General features: G+C 37.2%; 1 protein-coding gene across 1 annotated transcript in view; it reads right to left on the minus strand.

Moving 5' to 3' along the window:
• Nucleotides 1-21,197, minus strand: part of CNTN5 (contactin 5) — a 636,787-nt gene that overhangs the window by 75,327 nt on the left and 540,263 nt on the right. The window contains exon 15 of the mRNA XM_049778604.1: nucleotides 11,407-11,527. Within this exon, the coding sequence (XP_049634561.1) occupies nucleotides 11,407-11,527 (121 nt within the window). The remainder of the gene's footprint in view (nucleotides 1-11,406; nucleotides 11,528-21,197) is intronic.

A 21,197-nucleotide genomic window follows, 5' to 3' on the forward strand; every position in this document is an offset into this window, starting at 1 on the left:
TAATCTTACTGTGAATGACTTGTAATTCACTTTGATCACAATAAAAATTATTATTAAAAAATAAAAGAAAATAAAGAATGGAGACTCCAGTGTCTGAAGCAGTGGTGCAGTGGTAGGGCTTTTGCCTTGTATGCAGCTGACCTAGGACAGAGCAATTCAATCCCCTGGCGTTCCAGATGGTCCCCCAAGTCAGGAGCAATTTTTGAGTACTTAGCCAAGAATAACCCCTGAGTGTCACCAGGTGTGTTACTCTCCAGAGAAAGAATGGAGACCTCCAGAATGAAACCATCAGTGCCTACCTGCAGAAGAAACCCATATGAGAGGAAAGGAGCAAAAGTCATGGGCTCATTTCATTGAGAATACAAACATGGCCCTGATGGACTTCACAGTTTACCCTGAGAACAGTAATTTGTTAAAGAACACAATATGCCATCTCTCCCAACATGCCAGTTTGACCTGAAGGAAGGAGGAGGGAAGGAGAAGCAGCTGAAAATTCACTCAATAACCTTTAGATGTATTATCAAACTGTGATTGCCTAAGATTAATGAAGCAATCAGAATGTCATTGGAATTTTCATCCAGTGGTTTACAGATGAGATCATGTGTTGGTTAGTTATATGCTAACGATTTCCCTGGACAGAATATTCCAAAGAATTTATTTCCTTGAACTTAAAAATTAAAAATAAATGGACGCTTTTCCTCCTGTTAAGGATATTCACAATAATATTTACTGAGAAATAGTCTACCATTTGAATTCTCTTTTCATTCTCTAATTAAACCTACAAGTTAAAAATTATTATCTGTGGTTACAAATGGAGACAAATTCAAAGAAGGTAAAAACAACTTGCCTGTAGTTATGCAGTTAGTGCTAGAAAAAAACCCTCAGAGAAAGATTAAGACCTCAGTCTGGTTTTTTGTTTGTTTGTTTTTGGGCTACATCCAGTGGCACTCAGGGATTACTCTTGCTCTGCACTCGGAAATCGCTTTTTGCAGGCCCAGGGGATGCTAGGGGTCAAACTCGATTTCATCCTAGGTCTGCAGCGTACAAGATAAATGCCCTGTCACTATACTATCACTCCAGCCCCAAGTCTGGATTATTTTTATAAACTGCACTCTATGGTCTGGTTAAACTTGCTACTAGCACAGGCATTGTTAACAAGTGCTGTTATGATAAACTGCATTGCTTAGATTGAACTACAGTTAATTCTCAGGCTGTGTGCTCTGGCTGTGAGATTTTAATTTTCTAATGCTGCACCAACATAGCACCCTGAGCACTTTGGTTTTTCCATACCTTGAATCTGTGTGACTTTGTTTTCTAACTGCCATGTACAACCTTGCAGTTTTCATTTTCACAGCTCAGCATTTCAGTGCATCTTCTCTGTGGTTCTTGTAGAAGTTAATTTCTATTCGAATGAACTATTTATCCAGGTACCCTTTCTGTACCCTTTCTCCATCAATTTTTTAGATACTTCGGGATTGATTTATCTGTTTCCAAATATTAAAAACAACCTACTGATGGACTTAATCAATAGTGATCCAGATTCATCACTGCCAATTTCGACAGGTAAAAAATGTCAAATTAGCCTTTCCCCACACGTGCTAAGAAGATGGATGAACTTTAGAAAAATGAAAAACAAAAGAAAGAGCTACTTGAAAGATCTTTATCCAAAATCAGTCATTTTCCCCCTCTTTTTTGACATTAACACAAATCGTCTTCTGTTCAATTTTTCCCGACTTTTTCACCTTCCTCGATCTAACTCATTAGTGATCTAATTGCCTTTGTAATTCCAAATTAAGGAGTACTTAGTGAAAAGGAGACATTACCTTTGCCAGGTGTTTGGGAGGACAAAATTTAATCAGCAGAAAAAGTAAGCAGAAGTTTCCTCTTGTAAGAGCCAGCTCTGTCCACTCTATGAAGTCTGTGTCATTCAACAAAAATCATCCAGAGACCAGGTTGCATGTTGTACGTTACACAAAATTAAGAAAACAATTCAGAACTAAGCATTTTGGAACTCAGAAAGAAATAAAATAAGTCTTTGAAACAGACACTGAAAGTGAACGTACCTTTTTTTAATGGTCTTCCCTCAGAGGAGATTAGCTCTTGGAGTGACACTCAGCCCATTTCTTGGAACTTGGGTTCTTGGTGTTCATATTTGGGTAATTGAAACAGGGTCAAGTAATATGTGCATGTCCTACAAGACTGTGTATATTAGGCTTCATAAGAAAACAAACGATTTCACAGAAACCCAAAGACATACTACAGTAATCTAGGCAACAGTCACAGAAAACACAACATATTCAGGCAAACAAATGTCTGAATTTTAGGAAAAAAAAAGTGTGTAGTTTAGACTTTGTATGTACAAATCATTGGAAAAGTAAGTAAGTTGGGTAATTCTCCTTCCCCCAAAACAACTCCAAAGAATTCAATAGGCTGGTAAAAAATTTTCATTTTTGTCCAAGTTATATTTCTGGGCCTAAGGATATCCTTTTGAACATCTGAGGTAATTCTTTTCTTCTGTTCTTTTATTTTCAAGACTGTTGGCCAAATTCATCCCTAAATAGGTAAACAACTGCAAGCCAAAGGTTTGAAAGAACAGTAGCAGAAATTGAAAGAGGTCAGGCCCTTTTTAAAGTAACTAGAAGTTTTGTTCTTGACTCAAAACAGGGCTGTATGAGATACACTAGAGCGAGAGAAAAGATCATGCAAAAATTGGTCTGTTGTTTACTGATGCTCAATAATTCACAAGAGATTTTTGTCTAGGAGTAATCCTTTCTATCAATACCTAGAGTGTCTGGATAAAACTTTCACAAGATGAATGGAGAAAACTGTCATTAGAAATTGATATTTTATGACTGGCAAGACAGGAAGGTCAGAGGAATTTCACATTTGTGAGGTTAATGGTGATAATCTAGAACTAGGTATAAGACAGAGCCTGGTGATCAATACCTGGTCAAATAGTTAACAAGTAGATACTTTAGAGAAAAGAGAGAACAGGGCATATCCTTAGCAGAAGACTGAAATTATGAAGGGCTGTAATTGCAAGCTGATGTACACTATCTTTTGGGCTTAGCAAATGTCTCATTATATTTTACTTCAACTTATATTGTTTTCTTTATAAAATTCTTAATCCTAGGCAGTATCTGTCAAGTAATTCCCATATCTCACAGAAAGCCTTTATTCTTTGCATTTGTCTTTCTCTCTCTCTCTCCTTCCTTCCTTCCTTCCTTCCTTCCTTCCTTCCTTCCTTCCTTCCTTCCTTCCTTCCTTCCTTCCTTCCTTCCTTCCTCCCTCCCTCCCTCCCTCCCTCCCTCCCTCCCTCCCTCCCTCCCTCCCTCCCTCCCTTCCTTCCTTCCTTCCTTCCTTCCTTCCTTCCTCAGATATTAATATTTTTCAGGAATAGTAATAGGTCCCAAGGGAATATATGATTAACAAAATGGAAATGAGCTGGCTCCAATGAAGAAAGGCAGTGGGAAATTTAAAATGCTGGATTTGTTATCTGTCTCTTTGGCTCTGCTCACTATTCTTCCACTCATTGGGGTACAACTTAACAAGTTTCAAATCTCCCAGTCCTTATCTCCAAGTTATAACAAAAATACCCAATTTACTTTGATGCTATTTTATATGTCAACTTAAAGTCGTTATATGGAGCCCTTAGTAAAAGAAAATTACTATTAGCTGTTACTATTATTATTATTATTATTATTTTTTTTTTTTTTGGTTTTTGGGCCACACCCGGCATTACTCAGGGGTTATTCCTGGCTGTCTGCTCAGAAATAGCTCCTGGCAGGCACGAGGGACCATATGGGACACCAGGATTCGAACCAACCACCTTTGGTCCTGGATCGGCTGCTTGCAAGGCAAACACCGCTGTGCTATCTCTCTGGGCCCAGCTGTTATTATTCTTATTTATGGAGCTTAAGATAAAAAAGAAAGCTGTGCTGGGCACACATGTGTAAAAGCACTTGCTACAATAACCTGTACAAATATCTTCTCTTTCAAATTAGGGACATTGGTTGTTCCCAGGTAGCTAGTTCTCAGTACAGTGGTTGCCACAACTCATATACTTTTTAAGTGTTTGAATAATATGTTTCAATGAATAAAGGGTGAGCAAGGTTTAAGTCAAGTGACATGCAAAAAGTGATAAAATTAAGAAGAACTGTTGGTATACGGAATACTTTAACATCAAATACTATTAAATTCTTGATACTATACATTTTATAAAATGTTCCTTGCTTTACCTGTGGTAATTTGATTTTTACATCCATCATCCCACTGAATTGGACCTTGCTAAAGTCACCTATGATCTACAATTGCCCATTCCTATGGATATTATTTGTTGGCATTTGACAGTGCTATTGTCCTTTATATTACTATCTGCAATGATTTCTTTCTTTGTTTTTATGATCTAATTTTCTTCTTTCCTCTTCGTGTAGTTCAGTCTCTGATAGTTACTTCCCAATCTTCTTTGTAGAGTCTTCCTCCTTTTCAACATTACTGGACATTTCATTTTGAATTTATCCTCATCTTCAGCTCTCTCTATAATTTCATTTTCTGTGGACATGAGTTTGCTGATCTTGCTTACTTCTAAGTCTACACCTTAAGTCTAATGTTGCCTTTTCAGAAACTTCATAACTATAAATCTATTTGGTTATTGAGTATTTCTCTTGTGAAACCATTCTTAAATATACCTAATTCCTAATATACCTCTTCCATTATCTCTAAAACATTTGAAAATCATGACCAATTTTCCTTGGGATGGGGGAATAGTAAACATAACTTGTCACCTAAACTAGGACAAGTTGAATTTGTGGTGGTCTTGTTAATAATTACTAAGTCATTCCAACTATGACTTGAAACTCTTGGTCTCACTAAAATGGGGTCCCCAACACAGCACTTAGGTAAGGCTTATAACTGGCATTTGTCTTATTCTTCATGTCCAGGAAGATACTAGGCTTTATATATTCTATCTCTTACTGTTTTTAGTTAGTGAGATTCAATTTAGTTTAAACTCTTGGACAGTTTTTTCTCTCCCTATAACTACTACCTGTGTTCAGACCCTTTTCCTACTTGTCAGGATAATTGGTCTGATGTCCCTCAGCCAAGCAGCATTTCACTAGACTCTGAAAACCCCTCTGCAGGTTTTGAAATGTTCTTAAAGTTCATTATCAACCTGTGAATTTCTTGATTTGGACCTTTGACCAACACCAGTCACTTTGCAAATCAAATGGGAAGCTCTTTCCTGTGGGAAGACTGGATGTATGAGGACCTGACCCTCTGTCTCACTCTTTTCCAAAACATTCCAACTATCATGGCTTCTAGCTGACCTCATTAAACAACAAAGAAAATTGGTACTGAAAAGAAAATTCCACATCAAGAACTGATCACACAGAGATACTGGGATAGGCTTAGAAGCAGAACACAAGCTTCACAGGCATGAGTCCCTGGATCCTAGTCCCAATACCAACCAACCAACAAAGCACAAACAAACAAGGTGAACTTATCCTTCCATACATATCAAGGGATAGTGAATGTAATTTTTATATGAGGATGGACACGTAAGAAAAAAATAGGTTAATGTTGTGGAACAAAATACAGAATAAAATGTGATCAATGGACAATTTGTGATTCACAACTAGATATGACATCAAACCCAGTTCATGAGAGTTTTCTCAAAATCAAAATAAAGTTAAAGTAAAGTTAGAGTACTTGTTTCAAAATGGCAAAATGCTTCAAACAATGCACCGAAGCAACTTTTAACAATGAAATGAAATACCAGTGTGTAAAGAAAAATTTGATTTTTTAGCAGTCACTCAGTGCTTCTTGAGTGAATAAAATACAAGACATTATATTTCCATAAATTAGTTATCTGATCAATGACAATTCATTTATACTTTTCTTTTCATTTGAAAATATACATCAGGGAAAGTGAGAAGGAAACTGGGGACATTGGTAGTAAGAAATGTGCACTGGTGAAGGTTGTTGTACATTGTACAATGTAACTTAATCATGAACAACTTTATCTGTGGGAGAACTGTATTATGAACTAACTAAACAAAAAAAGAAAAAGAAAACACTCATACTTCAATCATATTTTCGTTACTCTAATAGTTTCAGCCAACTGTCCTATAAATGGAGAAAACTAGTGTGGTGCAAAGAAACCAAATATTGAATGAAAAAAAATGTTACTTTTCTCTTTTAAAAAGTTCTACAGGTTACCAAACAATGGTGTGAAAAGTATGAGAAAAACTAAACTACTGTTCAGTATAAAAATAATTTTATAGAGGGATAAAGTAAATTTAAAAAAACTTAAGCTAAGAAAATGTTTGGTATAAGTTACTTGAATACTTTTATCTAGTTATGGAGATAGTAGTGGTATAAAATTTTCACAAATATATTGGCTATTCCAACAATACACTGAAGGAATGTGTTTAAATTTTTTTATTTTTTTGGTTTTTGGGCCACACCCGGTGACACTCAGGGATTACTCCTGGCTATGTGCTCAGAAATCACTCCTGGCTTGCGGGACCATGTTGAACACCGGGGATTGAACCACAGTCTGTCCTGGGCTAGCATGGGCAAGGCAGACACCTTACCACTTGCACCACTGCTCTGGCCCCTGTTTAGATTTTCTTCAAGAGACAGGGCATTTTTTTTATATATCTATAACAAATATTTTAATGTTATGAAAGAAACTATATTAACTAAATAACATACTTAAATATTATTTGTGAACCTTAAAATGTCCCTATACTCAGATTCATACTTTATCTTTTTTTTTTTTTGTCTTGGTCTCAAACTTTTTTAAAGTTTTAAACAAGGAACTTTCATTCTGCTCCAAGTCCCACAAATTGTGTAAGCTGATGTGGTAGCTATTGATCTGTGTTCTTCTGGTATTGCACTATTTCCCCTATAAGACTGAAAGTTAATTAAGGGCCTTTTTTTGTAGTTTTATATCAGAATGTCCAGGCTGGTCCTCACACTAATGGCCTATAGGATACAACAACCTCATAGGAGTTCAGGCTTTAGAATCTTCATCTTGCCAGTCCGAGTATCAAGCTCAGGACTTAATACAGAATAGAGGTCAAATTAATAGGTAAGGGTATAAATAAAGAGAAGATTATTAAAGACATTCATTAATTAAAAATACTCAAAACTTACAGTAATGCAATGAAAGGTGACTCAGTGGATTAGGAGAGACTAAAAGTCAAATAAATAGTAAAGGACAAAAATATTCATTTGAAAAAAATTAATGAAACCAAATAGAAAGTTTGAAGCAAGGAAGATTGAAAGACAGGCTGAAGCCGATATTGAAGAAACTATGATGGGTGTGAGAAGAGACAAATGAGCAATGATGGTGTTGAGGAGAAATGAATGGTTCTAAGGTCTCTTGTCCACTTACATCCTAGGTGAGTTCTTTCTTCGCATATTCAACTTAACTCATGCCATATTTATAGATTTATTCTTTCTCTCTCTCTTTTGGTTTTTGGGTCAAACTCAGCAGCTCTCAGGGGTCACTCCTAGCTCTGTGCTCAGAAATTGCTCCTGGCAGGCTCAGTGGGGGGACCATATGGAATGCCAGGAATGGAACCCAGGTCTGTCTTGGGTCAGCTGTGTGAAAGGCAAACACCCTACCACTTTGCTATCTCTCTAGCTTGCCAGATTTATTTTCTAAGCTGTAATTCAAGTAATGAAATTCAAATTTGCAGAAGGGGGGGAATAGGCTATGCTTTCAAGAAGAACCAAGAGATGATTGATTTATTCCTGACTAGCCTATGAATTTATTGACCTCTTGTTTGGCATTAGTAAGCAAAGTAATATGCACAAAAATTGTACAAAATTGAAGTTCTACTTGCTCCTTTTTGGCTCTGTACAGAAGAGACTCACATCAGATTCTGGGTACTCTAGCTAGACACGTTTTAGTCTTTGAACCATGACAGGTTATTTTTTAGGCCTGTATTTTCTCTAGGAAACACATTTTTAACATTAATTTTTTATGAAATAAAATAAAAACCATGAACACTCCTTTCCTTGGAATTTTTCTATGGTGATTGGCTACTTCTCATATTGCTTGGCAATGTGTTATTGCAATGTGTCATTACAAATAGTGCATCTCAGTGATGATCTCTCTCTCTCTTACTCTCTCTTTCTCTAGAACCAAATGCAGGGACCACTCTGCCCCACCTGAAAACCCAGTTACACTGCTGAACCACAGTCCTGCTCCCATCCTTCTCTTAAAGCCGTTCTTCTTCCAGGGAAAAGGTAATATGGTATGGTACCATATTAAAGAGATTACCAAGTGCACTCTAGTATTCTCTCGACTGTTGCTTTCTCACACTTGAATAAGGGCTTGAAATTATGCACAGATGTCCAGGCGTGGCTTTAATTTTCTCTTATATTTCAGCAAAATAATTTCTTTTAACATATTCATTACTTCTATTATGTGTCTTCAAATTATGCATGGTGCTGTTCTAATGTTAGTTCACTGAATATTAAGTAGGTGAGACCAAGTGATTTTATGCTTCAGATGATTATTTATGGGAAAATTCAATTTGGGGAGGATGATAATACCGTGGAAGAGAAGTGAAAAATAGCACTGGCATTCACAAGTCAAATAAAGCAGCACTGCAAGCAAGCATTAGGGGAAGGGAGGGGAGAGAGATTTCAAGGAATGTTTTTAAGAAAGAGAAACAAGTGCAGTAAACAGCAAGGAGCATTCTGAGTCCATACCCAGAGTGTATGTCTGAGTAAGCAGTCTCAGGGAGCACTGAGATTTGGGCACACACCCAGCCTCCAATCAGTGTGCTTGTGGAATGGGGTGAAGAAGTGCAGGACTTGTGAGCTGCAGATTAATAATTTCTGGGCTTTTTTTCTAATAGGACAGGAGATAGGTTGTTGGGGCTGGGAGTGGGAGGAGGAGACATGTTGCTTCCACTAATACCCCCACCCTACATCTCTACTGAAATTAAATTACAGGATCCTAAAACATTCTTGCTCAATGCCCATTTCTTCCTGTTGTCCACTGTTGAACAGATGGAATTGCTGAGAGTTCAATGATGGCATTTTAAAGAACAGAAGCTGGGTCCCTACATGGCCCTGGATAAGTGTGCTTTAGGGTTCTTCTCAGAGATTGGAACCACAGTGAGGGTTGTTTCTAAGAGAAGGATTTGGGGAGCCTGGTCTGCAATACTTGAATGTCTTGAGTTTTGGGAGCAAAAAATGGGGGAGTGTGAGAAAGGAATAGAAAATGTCTGAGTAAGGCTAGATTGGGTTTTATGCACACACCAACTCTAAAAAATAGCGGTGTTCAAGCATCTAAGTTACCTCTATTAGCAGGAGTTACAAACTTAAAATAAAAATAAAATAAAAAAGGAGATCCCAGAACCCTTTACTCAGCTTGAAAAGTCTAAGACCAAGCAAACAGAAGAGCAAAGCTATTTTTTTTATTACTAACTGTAGAGAAGTAACTTAAATATATAACAGAAAATTGGTGATTTGATCAAACTCATTTCAAGTGAAAACTTGAGCTGAATGCTGTTACATGAATATTCAGATAATAGCAACCTGTTTGAAACTGCTGTTGAGTATAATTCCAAAATTCATGCATTTTATCATCATGCCTAGGCAAAAAGCCAAAGGCTAAAAAAGAACATGAAAAAAAAAAAGTGAACCTGCATTATGTTCGAAACCCTGTTGAGTTTAATTTTACTTACAAAGCAGAATGTTAGTTTGCTACTTAAATTTGCTCTTCACAGGCCTGTGAAATACCTCATTTCTTATTATCAGCCTCTAAATTGCGTTATTCATTTGGAAAGCTCCAATTTTAGGAGCATCATTCTAAATTACTAGGCAAGTGCTACACAATAAATACACATAATCTAAAACAGACCACAGCAAGCGAAGACAGCAATGTTCTATAAATTTGACTGCAGAATGGTGTTTGTAATACCATGAGCCTTCCACATTTGAAATGCATAAAGGGAAAAAAATTAGCTGAAATGAAATATCATGAGTGGACAAGCACTTTACAAAGGTTGATGTTTTAGAATAGAGTATATAGATACATATTCTTTGTGTAAATTCAGAGAAAAGTTAAAATAACCTTCTACAAGGGAAACCAAAAACCCACAGAAAATAAAGAAGCTGCGACTCATCCAGATGTACACTCGTTTTGAAATATTTTCGTCTGATCAATGATGACTGTCCTACCAAGTCAATGAACCTTTTGTGATGCGTACAAATAAAATGATCAGATGACGAAGCTTGGAAATGCCTTCTATTTCCTGATTATGGTTGTTATATCAATGGACTCTCAAAATGTGATTGGGAAACACTTCACATGAATGAAAAAAACAAGTGACTTTAAAATACAGCATCTTGTTATGCATTGTGACATTTTTTTATTCACAGAGATCATGCAAGGGAGAGTCTTAGCATGCAATACCCATACCACTCAAGGTGTAATTGTCCAAGATCAAAACAGAAGCACGTGGAAAGATCATGGCCATGTGTTGGGTCTGGTCTTGAATGGGAATTTCAAAGTGTGTTCATTTGGGTAATCTTTCATAAAATTGGACACTTGCACACTATTTGTGAAAATTTTTGGAGGTAAATGTATATGAATAAAAAACTGAAAAGAAAAAGAGGGCATGAGGTAAAGAAGAATGGAAGCAAGGAAGGTAGGACAAAGAGAAGAAAGGAAGGAAGGAGAAAATGAAACAAGGAAAAGAAGAGAAGAAGAAAATGCACGCTAGGAATAGTGTTTCCCATAACCAGGGAGTACAGTGTTCAAATGAACTAGAAGCTATTGTAATTTACTTCATTCAAATAAGAAATAGATCCACAGGGTTACGGAATTTGGTGATCTGGTTCATAGTTGGAAACCACTTAACTTTGTCTTCTCTGCACACAGATTCTGTGTGTTGACATTTTCAGAGTTAAAAAAAAATACTTGTCATTTAACAGTTGTAAATGTCACGATATTACACATGCAATTTTCTTGATTTGGGAAGCAGAATTTCGAAGTCAGTAGAGGGGAAAAGGCCTGGGATTCCACTGGCTTTGCATTTGGAAAATACACACAAGCACATTTTATCACTGTTCAAGAGGATTTTCTGGTTCAATTGTTTAAAACTTCGGTTTGGCTTGATGATGGTCAAACACTTAGTGACCACTGGTCACTGACGGTGTTTTGGACCCTGCAGTTGGATCTGTTGCTTTTGTCTGTGACTAAGGAGCATTTCTCCATGTAATCTTTTCAAAGGCAAAAGGTTAAGCAAAAATGACATATACTGTAAAACTGAAAGTAAAATGCACCGTACTGATGTGCTCAAAGTCCATGCACTTAAAGCCCTTTGTATGATAATTTATGGTGATCATGTCTTCAGACTGCACTATTAGCATACTCACCCCTAACAAGAAGTTCTGCCTCATCTGACACACTGTCTGCTGTGGTCTGTACCCTGCAGCCATATCTCCCAGCATGCATCAGAAGGATGTTCCTGATCATTAAATCTGCAGAGGATGCTTGCTGAAAGAGGGATGAAGTGCCAGTTTAAAATGTTGCAAATCTGCCTAGTTCAAGGTGGTTTAAGGGGAACTTTGCATATTCACTCAAAGGACCCATTTTTGGCTGTACAATTGATATGATTTAAACAATTTAAAAATCAAACATGCCCTATTTTAAAAAACACCTGGAAGTTGATTTCAACACTGGTTCATTCACATAGAGTTGGAACACGTAATATTATAAATAGTGGTTTAACAGCTAAAGTTTTTAAGAATATACTTTTAAATATTTACAAGCAAATCCATATATTTCAAAGTGATTTAAAATAATCAGTAAGCAAAAATGGTTGCCTTTCGAGTCAGAGACAGACCTATTTTTTGTGGCAAGAAAATTGTACTGAAAGAAATGGGAACTTTTAAGGATATTAATTATGAGAAGATGGTAGACAAAAGATGATCTCATATGGCATTATTAAATGGTTCCTTCCTTCTAATTATATAGCGGGCAGCAAAATGAGAGTGCTTAGCGAAAAACTGCTGGTTTCAAAGCAATGTGTGTTTACTTAACAAAGATTTGTTCTTCTCAAACCACCACACCAGGGAAAAGAGGAAGCCGGAATCTAAGTCAATCAATATAATTATAAAATACAAGAGGGGCTGAAAACTCCCAATTCTTGTTGGAAGCAAGGAGATTAGAATATAGCTGAGGAGATCAATATTTATCATAGACAATACCTTTTAGGTCTATCTCTTCACAGCATCAGTGATAACCCTACCACTTAGAGTAACTGTTACAGATTTGTCCTTACTTTACCTTGTCTTGGATTTAATCTATTAAGAAAGACAGATTTCCTTTCTTGTAAACCGGTGAAGAGTTGGTATTTAAAACTTGTGATAAAGTTTTATTTTTAATATAACAACAGAACAAAACTCTGAAACTTTCCAGTTTTCCTATTACAATGAAAAACAATTGATTGGATTGTGAGTAGATGCATACAATATGAAATGAGACCTTAGATGAATTGGAACTTCCCTGACAATAGTTCGAGTGAAAGACACTTAGTGAAAGCCACTGAGATGTAATTCAGATATTGAGGTCATCTATTTCTTTTTAAATGAATGGCAAATTACCGTTAAAAAGATGCTTTTGTCCTCAAAGGATGCTTACTTACACTGATGATTCTATAGGAGTGAGTTGTTTGCTTTGATTTTGAAATAGATTCAGTGGCTTAGGTAAAAATCAAAAGGGAATGTAATTTCTAAAAATCCTTCGGATTTTTTTTCTTTGCCTCTCAATGAATCACTTAGCTGTATGCTATGCTGTAGCAGTGGTCCTCAAACTATGGCCCGCGGGCCACATACTGTATTTGTATCTGTTTTGTTTCTTCATTGCAAAATAAGATATATGCAGTGTGCATAAGAATTCGTTCATAAGTTTTGTTTTTACTATAGTCAGACCCTCCAATGGTCTGAGGGACAGTGAACTGGCCCCCTGTTTAAAAAGTTTGAGGACCCCTGCTAGAGTTTAGACTATTTCTGGTATTTCATTTCTGACTTTTTCCCTTAATTAACAAGGATTTCTAGGAATATTGAAATTTTATCTTGTGAAAAAAAATGTTAAAACTTGGTATGATTTATTAACTTACAAGGAAATGCTTCATGATAATGCATCAAAATGTCATAACAATTATTTCAAGGAATGTGATATTTTCCAGTGATTGTCCTACACTGCCAATTTCCTTAGGATGAATCATTACTCTTAGGGTTTAACAAAATTCATTTTCTTTCTTTATTGAAATTAAAAATATTTAATGGACATACTATACAATAAAAATTTATTTTCTCATTGTCATATAGACTGTTCACCAAGTAAACTTTATCTTCAAAACCTTTTGACTTAATATGAGAAAACAAAAATAAACTCTAGAGGTTAATAGCAACAATTCAGTTTTAGAACAATATACTTCAAAACCATAAAAATTAGCCTTAATATATTTCACACATTAGGTAATACAAGCCTATCTAATGTATAAAAAAAGTTACTCCTTATTTTCCCACCCAGATGTATAAGCATATCTTTTAAAGGAAGAGCAAGTTGATGAAACTACCCCAAAATTAATATATGTACTATGGTTCCCAAATGGGGATTAATCTTATGGAAAAGTAAGAAAGTCCTCAGAAAACCAATAAGCATTTGATTATTTCAGAAAATGACCCTTTTGAAAGTCTTGATTGTTTTGCTCTTTTTATTTGCAACTTCTTTTTTTGGGGGGGGTGGTTTGGGCCACACCCAACCACGCTCAGGCGTTACTCCTGACTCTGTGCTCAGAAGTCACTCCTGGAAGGTTTGGGGGACCATATGGGATGCCAGGAATCGAAACCAGGTTCATCCTGAATCGGCTGTGCCCTACTGCTGTGCTATCTCTCTAGCCCCTGCATCTTCTTTTTAATCTTACAAACTGCTGATAGTTTAAAAATAGAACAAATAATGACTATAATGATTATTTAAGAGTTACTAACTCATAAGGAACTCATTAGTCTGACATGTAAAAAAACTACTTAGTAAAATTACACTCTTGGGATGATAGAATTGTCTTATTTTCTAGACTATTTTTTCTTCCCAAGTAATTATATATATGTATATGTACATACACATATACATAAAACATATATATTCCAGGACAAAAGTCTATGAACCTTTGTCCATCCTGTCAAATTAAATTTAAAGAAAGTCTTAGTCCACATGCCAGTTCTTCTGTTTCTCTTCAGCTGGTATGTTAGGGGCTCTGGGCAGGACAGCTAGCCATAGGCTCCCTGGGCTGACCACTTAGTCCAGGGGACTGAGATCCCCCCCCACCCCAGACTGGACCCCATTCAGGAGTTCTCTTCTTACTATTATTCATTTTCAGAAGCACAAGGGCGCAAATGCACCCATGCGACATATACACTTTTTAACAACACCAAAAAATATTCTTAATTCTCGACTCTTTTTAGAAAAAAAAAAAGGAATTTCCCTAGATTTGGAGTATGATATTAAAATAGGTCTCTAAAATCAGTGTATATGTAGACGTGACTTCCTATATAGTGGTTCTCTTTGACTACCAAGTCTAATCCATAAACAATTCATCTATACAATGTATATATCACCTCTGATATATTTCCCCTTCTCCACACAGATCCCCTTCTACTCCCTCATCTCCCTATCCGGATTCGTTATCTTCCCCTTAATTAACCCTCTTTACCCTCAGTTCTTTAATTTGTTAGGCACCAAGACCGACCTCCTGCCCCAACAGATTCTGCCCTTTTGCCACCCCTACAAAGCTCATTATTACTCCTTAATTCTCCCACCTCCAAACATCAGTACCTCACATTTACCCTTTTTAACTTCAGTACTACACAGTTCTAATCACAGACCAAAGTCATGCATTGGATTTAACAACCCCCAACTATTTCAAAAGACATAAAATGGACCCACATGTCTTTTGAATATTTTATGTGTATTTTCTTTAACAGCTATCACTCTTTCTAAATATTCTTTTACCGTGACGATTCTACCCACTGTTTATCTTGTCTCTCTTTCTGAGCTGTTCAATAAGGAATTTTGGTGGAAGAGTCCCTCAGTTTAATGTTTATGATTGAACCATATCATGGGGATTGTTGGACTTGTTCTTATGGCCCCCATATGTGCCGATAACGCCACATGGCATTGTTCCTGGTTTGCATAGGCACATTAAAATGGGAAAATACTATACATACAAATAAGTTCTTATCTAATAGAGATTGGAACACACTAATCTTGTAGTGCAATGGGACCTTACACCCTCAACATTGATATAATGACCTGGCACAGGCCTCAGAAGAATGGGCATCCTCCATTCACCCCTGAACCAGGGAAGCTATCTATAAAAAACTAAATTGTGGTGCGTCTCTCCCAGGAGAAGCATAGTGAGGGCTGAGATTAAGTATAATGGGCTCTCATATGAGTTCTTCTCATTATTTCTAGAAGCAGTCCTCTACCAGGGAAGACACTACCATGGCTCTAACATTGACCTGCTCAAAAGAGACGTCCCTTAACACTCAGAAGACTTGACAACAACAACAACCTGCTTACAGGACAGGGTTCTCTGCATTGCCTGTTAATTGTGAGGTGAAATGAGAAGACACTCTGCACCATCCTGACTGCAATATAGGATATGCAGATTCCAGGATCTTTAATACATAAACATGATACCAACAACAGAGACTGTGTGAAAAATAAAAGTGTATTGGCACTACAGACAATGACCTGGATTGGACAAACTAGTTTGCCTGGAGCCTAGAGTTGGTCTTTTGCCAGGAAACGTCAGGGGTAGGGTCTCCTTGTACTTAGGCCAAGGCTTTTTCTTTCCATGTCCCTCATATTTTGGTGAGCCTATGCAAACAATAATTGACACTCTAACACCGTTTTTACTGTGCTCCTTTGACTCTAATCCTTAAGAAAAACAACCCACTTAAACTTTTGAGGTTAACTTAAACAAATATGCATGTGCATAGAAATGTAAAAAAGTACTTTGCCTTCAATGTTTAAGGAGTTACATAAATTTTATGTCTTTAGATTGCTTTGTGTACTGCTAAGAAATATTATGTACTACAATCTGGGGACTTGAGGGACAAAGTAATTGTACATGGGTTCTGTTTTATTTTTCTTAATGTTCTTTGACTGAAAGTTTGAAGTTAAGATATCAGCAATGGGATTACTGAGAATTCTGTTTATGGGTGATTGTCCTTCCACTATAACTTTACCTTGTCCTCTTTCTTTGCATCTTTGTTCTCATAACTAAAAATAAAAAATTTAAAAAAATTTTAAAAAAAGAAAGTCTTTATGAATTTAAAAACAGACTTGAGGGACCAGAGCAAAGCACAGTGGTAGAGTATTTGCCTTGCACGTGGCTGACCCAGGACGGACCCTGGTTTGATCCTGGCGTCCCGTATAGTCCCCCAAGCCTGCCAGGAGCAGTTTCTGAGCACAGAGTCAGGAGTAACCCTGAGTGCCACGGGGTATGGCCCCAAAACAAAACAAAAACAAACACAAGAACAAACCAGACTTGAAAAAGCAATCTGGAGGGCAAGGTACAGACAAGGCTGTCCTTGACTTGGCTTCTGCCTTGAATAATATGCTCTGCTTTCCATGGGCTGAAACTCCACCATCTGTCCTAGGAGTTGAAATTACCTCTTCTGGGCTCGTCCCTCTCTTTCGAATTATATCTGCATTATCCTTTTACAATTCTAAACAGGAAAGATTAAAAGGAAAATGGATAGGTTGTGGGTACTAAACCTAAATTACCCTTTCAGTAGATTTACGGATCTTTCCGGAGAAGTAATGAGAAGAACTCATATGAGAGCCCATTATACTTAATCTCAGCCCTCACTACGCTTCTCCTGGGAGAGACGCACCACAATTTAGTGCACTTTTAATGAAATGGTTACTTACAGCAGATGCTTTTGCTTTCTTAAGCTTACACCTCATTTTCACTTACTCTCTCTTAGGAGTTCCTCTCTCTTTTCTTTGGTTTGATTTCCTGTCTTTCCTTTGTTGCTTCCTTTTTGGCTGCATGAATAACTTGTGCTACATGTTGCTTCAAAGGGAGTTTCACCACAACCTAATGTGATGCAGGAGCCCCTATCATGAAGTGGGCCAAGGGAAGGTGCTCAGTCAATGCTCACCAAATAGATGGGTGCAGGAAAATGCCTACTACTTCCCTTGCTTTTCTTGACCACGAGGTCTCATTCAAGTTCTTATTCAGTTGCTGGGTTTATTGTAACTTATTTATGACTTTGAAATACAACAGAAAATGTCATCCCACTCAAGTTTGCTTCTTCATTGGCTTTTATTTAGCAGATGCATCTGTGTATCAGCCCAAAACTGCTCATGGCAAAAGGCTAGATAGAAGAGAAGTGCATTTAATTGGGTCTGTTTAAAGTGTTTACTGGCTCTTTCAGTCTTTAGGTAATGTCCAATCTCCAATTTCAACACAGAGGTCACTAGGGAGCATGACTTCATTGCCTAACTAGCTTGTGCTTTCTTTATCGCTAACCTTACATGAGTACAAGGGAATCACACCCCATAAATGCCTCTGGTTTTGCTGCTGCTGCTCTGCTCCCTCCTTTGTTTCCTGAAGACACAGCTCAAATGCTTTCTTCTCCAAAGCCTCTTTGGACTCTCCTGAGGTTGCATGAGCTCAGCCACAGTTTATGAGTATCAAGGTCACTCAATTTTCCCTAGACATTGTTGTAAACACTCATAGTCCAGGAGGGCCCTCTGAGAGTTGATCCAGAGAAGCTGATAATCACAGGTTGACTAGTTCAGGAATTCAGCAACTATAGACATGTCCTGTCTTCCTCCCTCCCTTCCCTTCACTCCTTCCCTCCCTCTTTTCCTTCATTCCTTCCCAAGTAAATTAGGAAGGGAGATCAGAAAAAGAGGATATTAGAAATGAGTACTTAAAATATTTATATATTTTTTAATAATACCTAGGTCTACTACTAATCAAACTCTAAACTTGGAAGACTTTTTCTCTCAGAACTTTAATATGAGAACACAAATCAAACCCATAATAGTGTGGAACATAGCACATGTGCAAAAACACACACACATCTACTCAGATTTGAGCAGTACAATATGTTTGATGACTGTATAGGAAAAATGGCGCTATCACTGCATGCAGCCAACAGGAATATTTCTTGAATTGGCATTCACTCTTCCAGCACACTACCTATCAACTTTTTGCAAAACTATGGTGAGATTTCTGGTGAGCACTTAGATTTTGGATGTAAGAACAACCATCCCAGCTTCTCTCTTACAGCAAACTGGTGTGCCCTTAATAAGAAGGCCAGACTGCAGCCATGGCTCAGTACTCTGCACCTTCCTGTCCCTAGAAGTCTGGGAAAACAGCAGCTGTACTGTCTTTCTTATGATCACCGATGGAGATTACACGAAACATGTGCACTCATGAACCACTGGGAAATGTCTCAAAAGGGCACACTATTCTTAATGCATTTTTTTCCCAGCAGGATTTAAAAGAGAATTCTGTGCACAAGTAAACATGAGGAAGTAATCGTTTACTAAAACAAGACTCAGTAAGTGGCCGGGTCACAGCTTGCTAGTTCAGGAACTTCTAAGCTCTCACTGAGGGTTTATTGAAATATTTCCTGGAGCATCTGGAGGACACTTCCAGTCCCCAAACTAACAAACACATACAACACCTTGTTTTACAAAGCATCTTAACTCTATGAGATTAAATATTTCTTTGGTTCAGAAAAATAATAGGGTAAAGCCAGGTGCTGGCTTTGCATGCAGTCAATCCAGGTTCGATTCCTGGCATTCCATATGATTCCCTATGACTCCCAGAAATGACTTCTGAGTGCACAGCCAGGAGTAACCCCTAAGCACCACCTGGTATGGCCCCTCAAAAAGTTAAAATAAGGGTAATGTCCAGTTGTACTGAAAGAATCTGGTGCCACTCCAAGTTAAGCTTGGGGGACCATGAAATGCTGGGGGTCAAAACCAGGCTTTGCACGTGCTAAGCATTGCTCTAATACTTGAATTATCTTTCTGTGTCTCCTACCCAAGATGCAATTTCAAATGTTTTTAGAATATAAAAATCTGAGTATCAAGTTAAGAGACAAAGATTACCAGATATTTAATATTATTGGAATAAAACTTGAATAGTTTCAATATTTTCCTGGGGGAAATATCTTCATGATACTGAGTAATTTGCTTCAAGTATTCCATCACTTTATAGGTATATAAAATATATACTGCATATAAAGAAGCAGAAAATACTATATTTATACGTATAAATTATTTTTATAACTTTAAGACTTTATGTAACTGTATTTACATTCATGACTACATAGATTTTAATATACTTTAATGTATTACATATATTGATTTTTGGGACATACCTATGACACTCAGGGGTGACGCCTGGAAGGCTGGGGACCATATCAGATACCAGGGATCAAAAGCAGGTCAACCACATGAAAGGCAGACATCCTATCTGCTATGCTATTCCTCTGGCCTTATGTTTAAAATATTTTAATGATATATAACTAATATAGAACACTTTATTATTATCAATAAAATATATTTCAATGTGAAAAAATAGAATATTTTAAGTAAGTAGATGGTCTTAACTTCCATGCTTAAATAGTTACACATGCTATTAGAAATAGAAATACTTGCTACCAGAAAATAATCTAGACAAAATTACTAGTAGATTTTACTTTACTACCAAGGAAGAAAATAGTAGGCAAATCCTTTTTTGACATAAATATTATGTACATGCCAATCATACATCAAAGATTCAAATGGTTAAAAGTTGGCTCTATTATTCCATTATTGGCAGCTATTTAATTTTTATTCCATTTTTCAATAAAATACCTGTGATTCTAAAAACTTCAGAAGCAGCTTTCCTTGGTGATGCAGATTAAGGAGGAAAACTAGTTGCCAACTCCTGAAGGAGCTTAGGACGAGAGAGTGACATGGGAGCATTATAGACACAAAGTCACAAACGCATGAGCTCAGGTCATTACTTTGTTTAAAATGAGATCAGACATCATGGCAACTCGAATCACTCCAGACTAATTACAGCTAACTTTAGCATAAGCAATTTTAAAAATTAAGAATTTTGATGAGTTCTCTTTTAGATGACAAAAGTAAATAAATACACAGTGAAGGGCAAGGTGCCTTTTGTAGAGACAGGTTGGTGCTCCTTCCTGCTGAGTTGCTCAAGACTGTTTAACAGAGGTGCCAGTTAACACAGCAGTGGTACTAGGCTTAGCTAATAAGTTGGGGTCTTAATTCCTTCTTATCCAGTCTACCATGACACTCTACTGGCAATGGGTGAATGACTGAGCCCATTGTATTTTTTAAGTTTAAGGTAAATGACTAAGGCACAGGGCTCTGTTAGAGACTTCAAAAATGTATATACTAAATTTTAAATCCCAATGTGCTGATACTTGGAGGCAGGGTACTTGGGAAGGAGTTAGACTTAGCCAAAAGATGTCAGTGCATTTGTAATGAGACTCAGAAAGTTTTCTCAACCTTTATGCCCGAGCCCAGTGGGAAGAGGTGCCTCTCACCAGGGTACTCAATTTGGTGGGCCTTGATCTGGGATTTGCTTCTCAGTCCCTAAGCTGTGCGGAATGAATGGCTGTTTCTCTCTCTGTCTGACCTATGCTGTACTGTTCTAAGAGCTTAAAAGGACTAGGCAAGTTCCTGGGGGCAGATGGTGTCATTTCTATAGTAAACCAGTGACCCTAAGTTCAAAAAGGTCTGTATGAAGACTCACAATTTATCAGCCCTGTGCTGTCATGAGCTGACTCTGCTCTCTCTATCCAACTTGCTTCCTATACTATTTATGTGTTATGTAAGTCTGTGATTCACCATATCTACATGCGTAGGCACAGTGTTTAATGTTGCACAGGCAGATCAGATCAAGGCATGGCCATCTTGTCCAGTTTCAATGGGAGAAACATAGCAGAAAGAGTGTGGAGTAGATTTACTTGTGCCTGCATTGAGGCTTGGAAGAGATTAGAGAAGGAGAGTGGTAGTCTCTAATCTGATAGCACAGTAGAAAGTTCCTTTTTCTCTGTACTGTGGGTGGTTTTAACAATTATCTTCTGAGAGCTGATTCATGAAAAGTAATTTT

This window comes from Suncus etruscus, chromosome 8, assembly GCF_024139225.1.
Source record: "Suncus etruscus isolate mSunEtr1 chromosome 8, mSunEtr1.pri.cur, whole genome shotgun sequence".
Lineage (NCBI taxonomy): Eukaryota > Metazoa > Chordata > Mammalia > Eulipotyphla > Soricidae > Suncus > Suncus etruscus.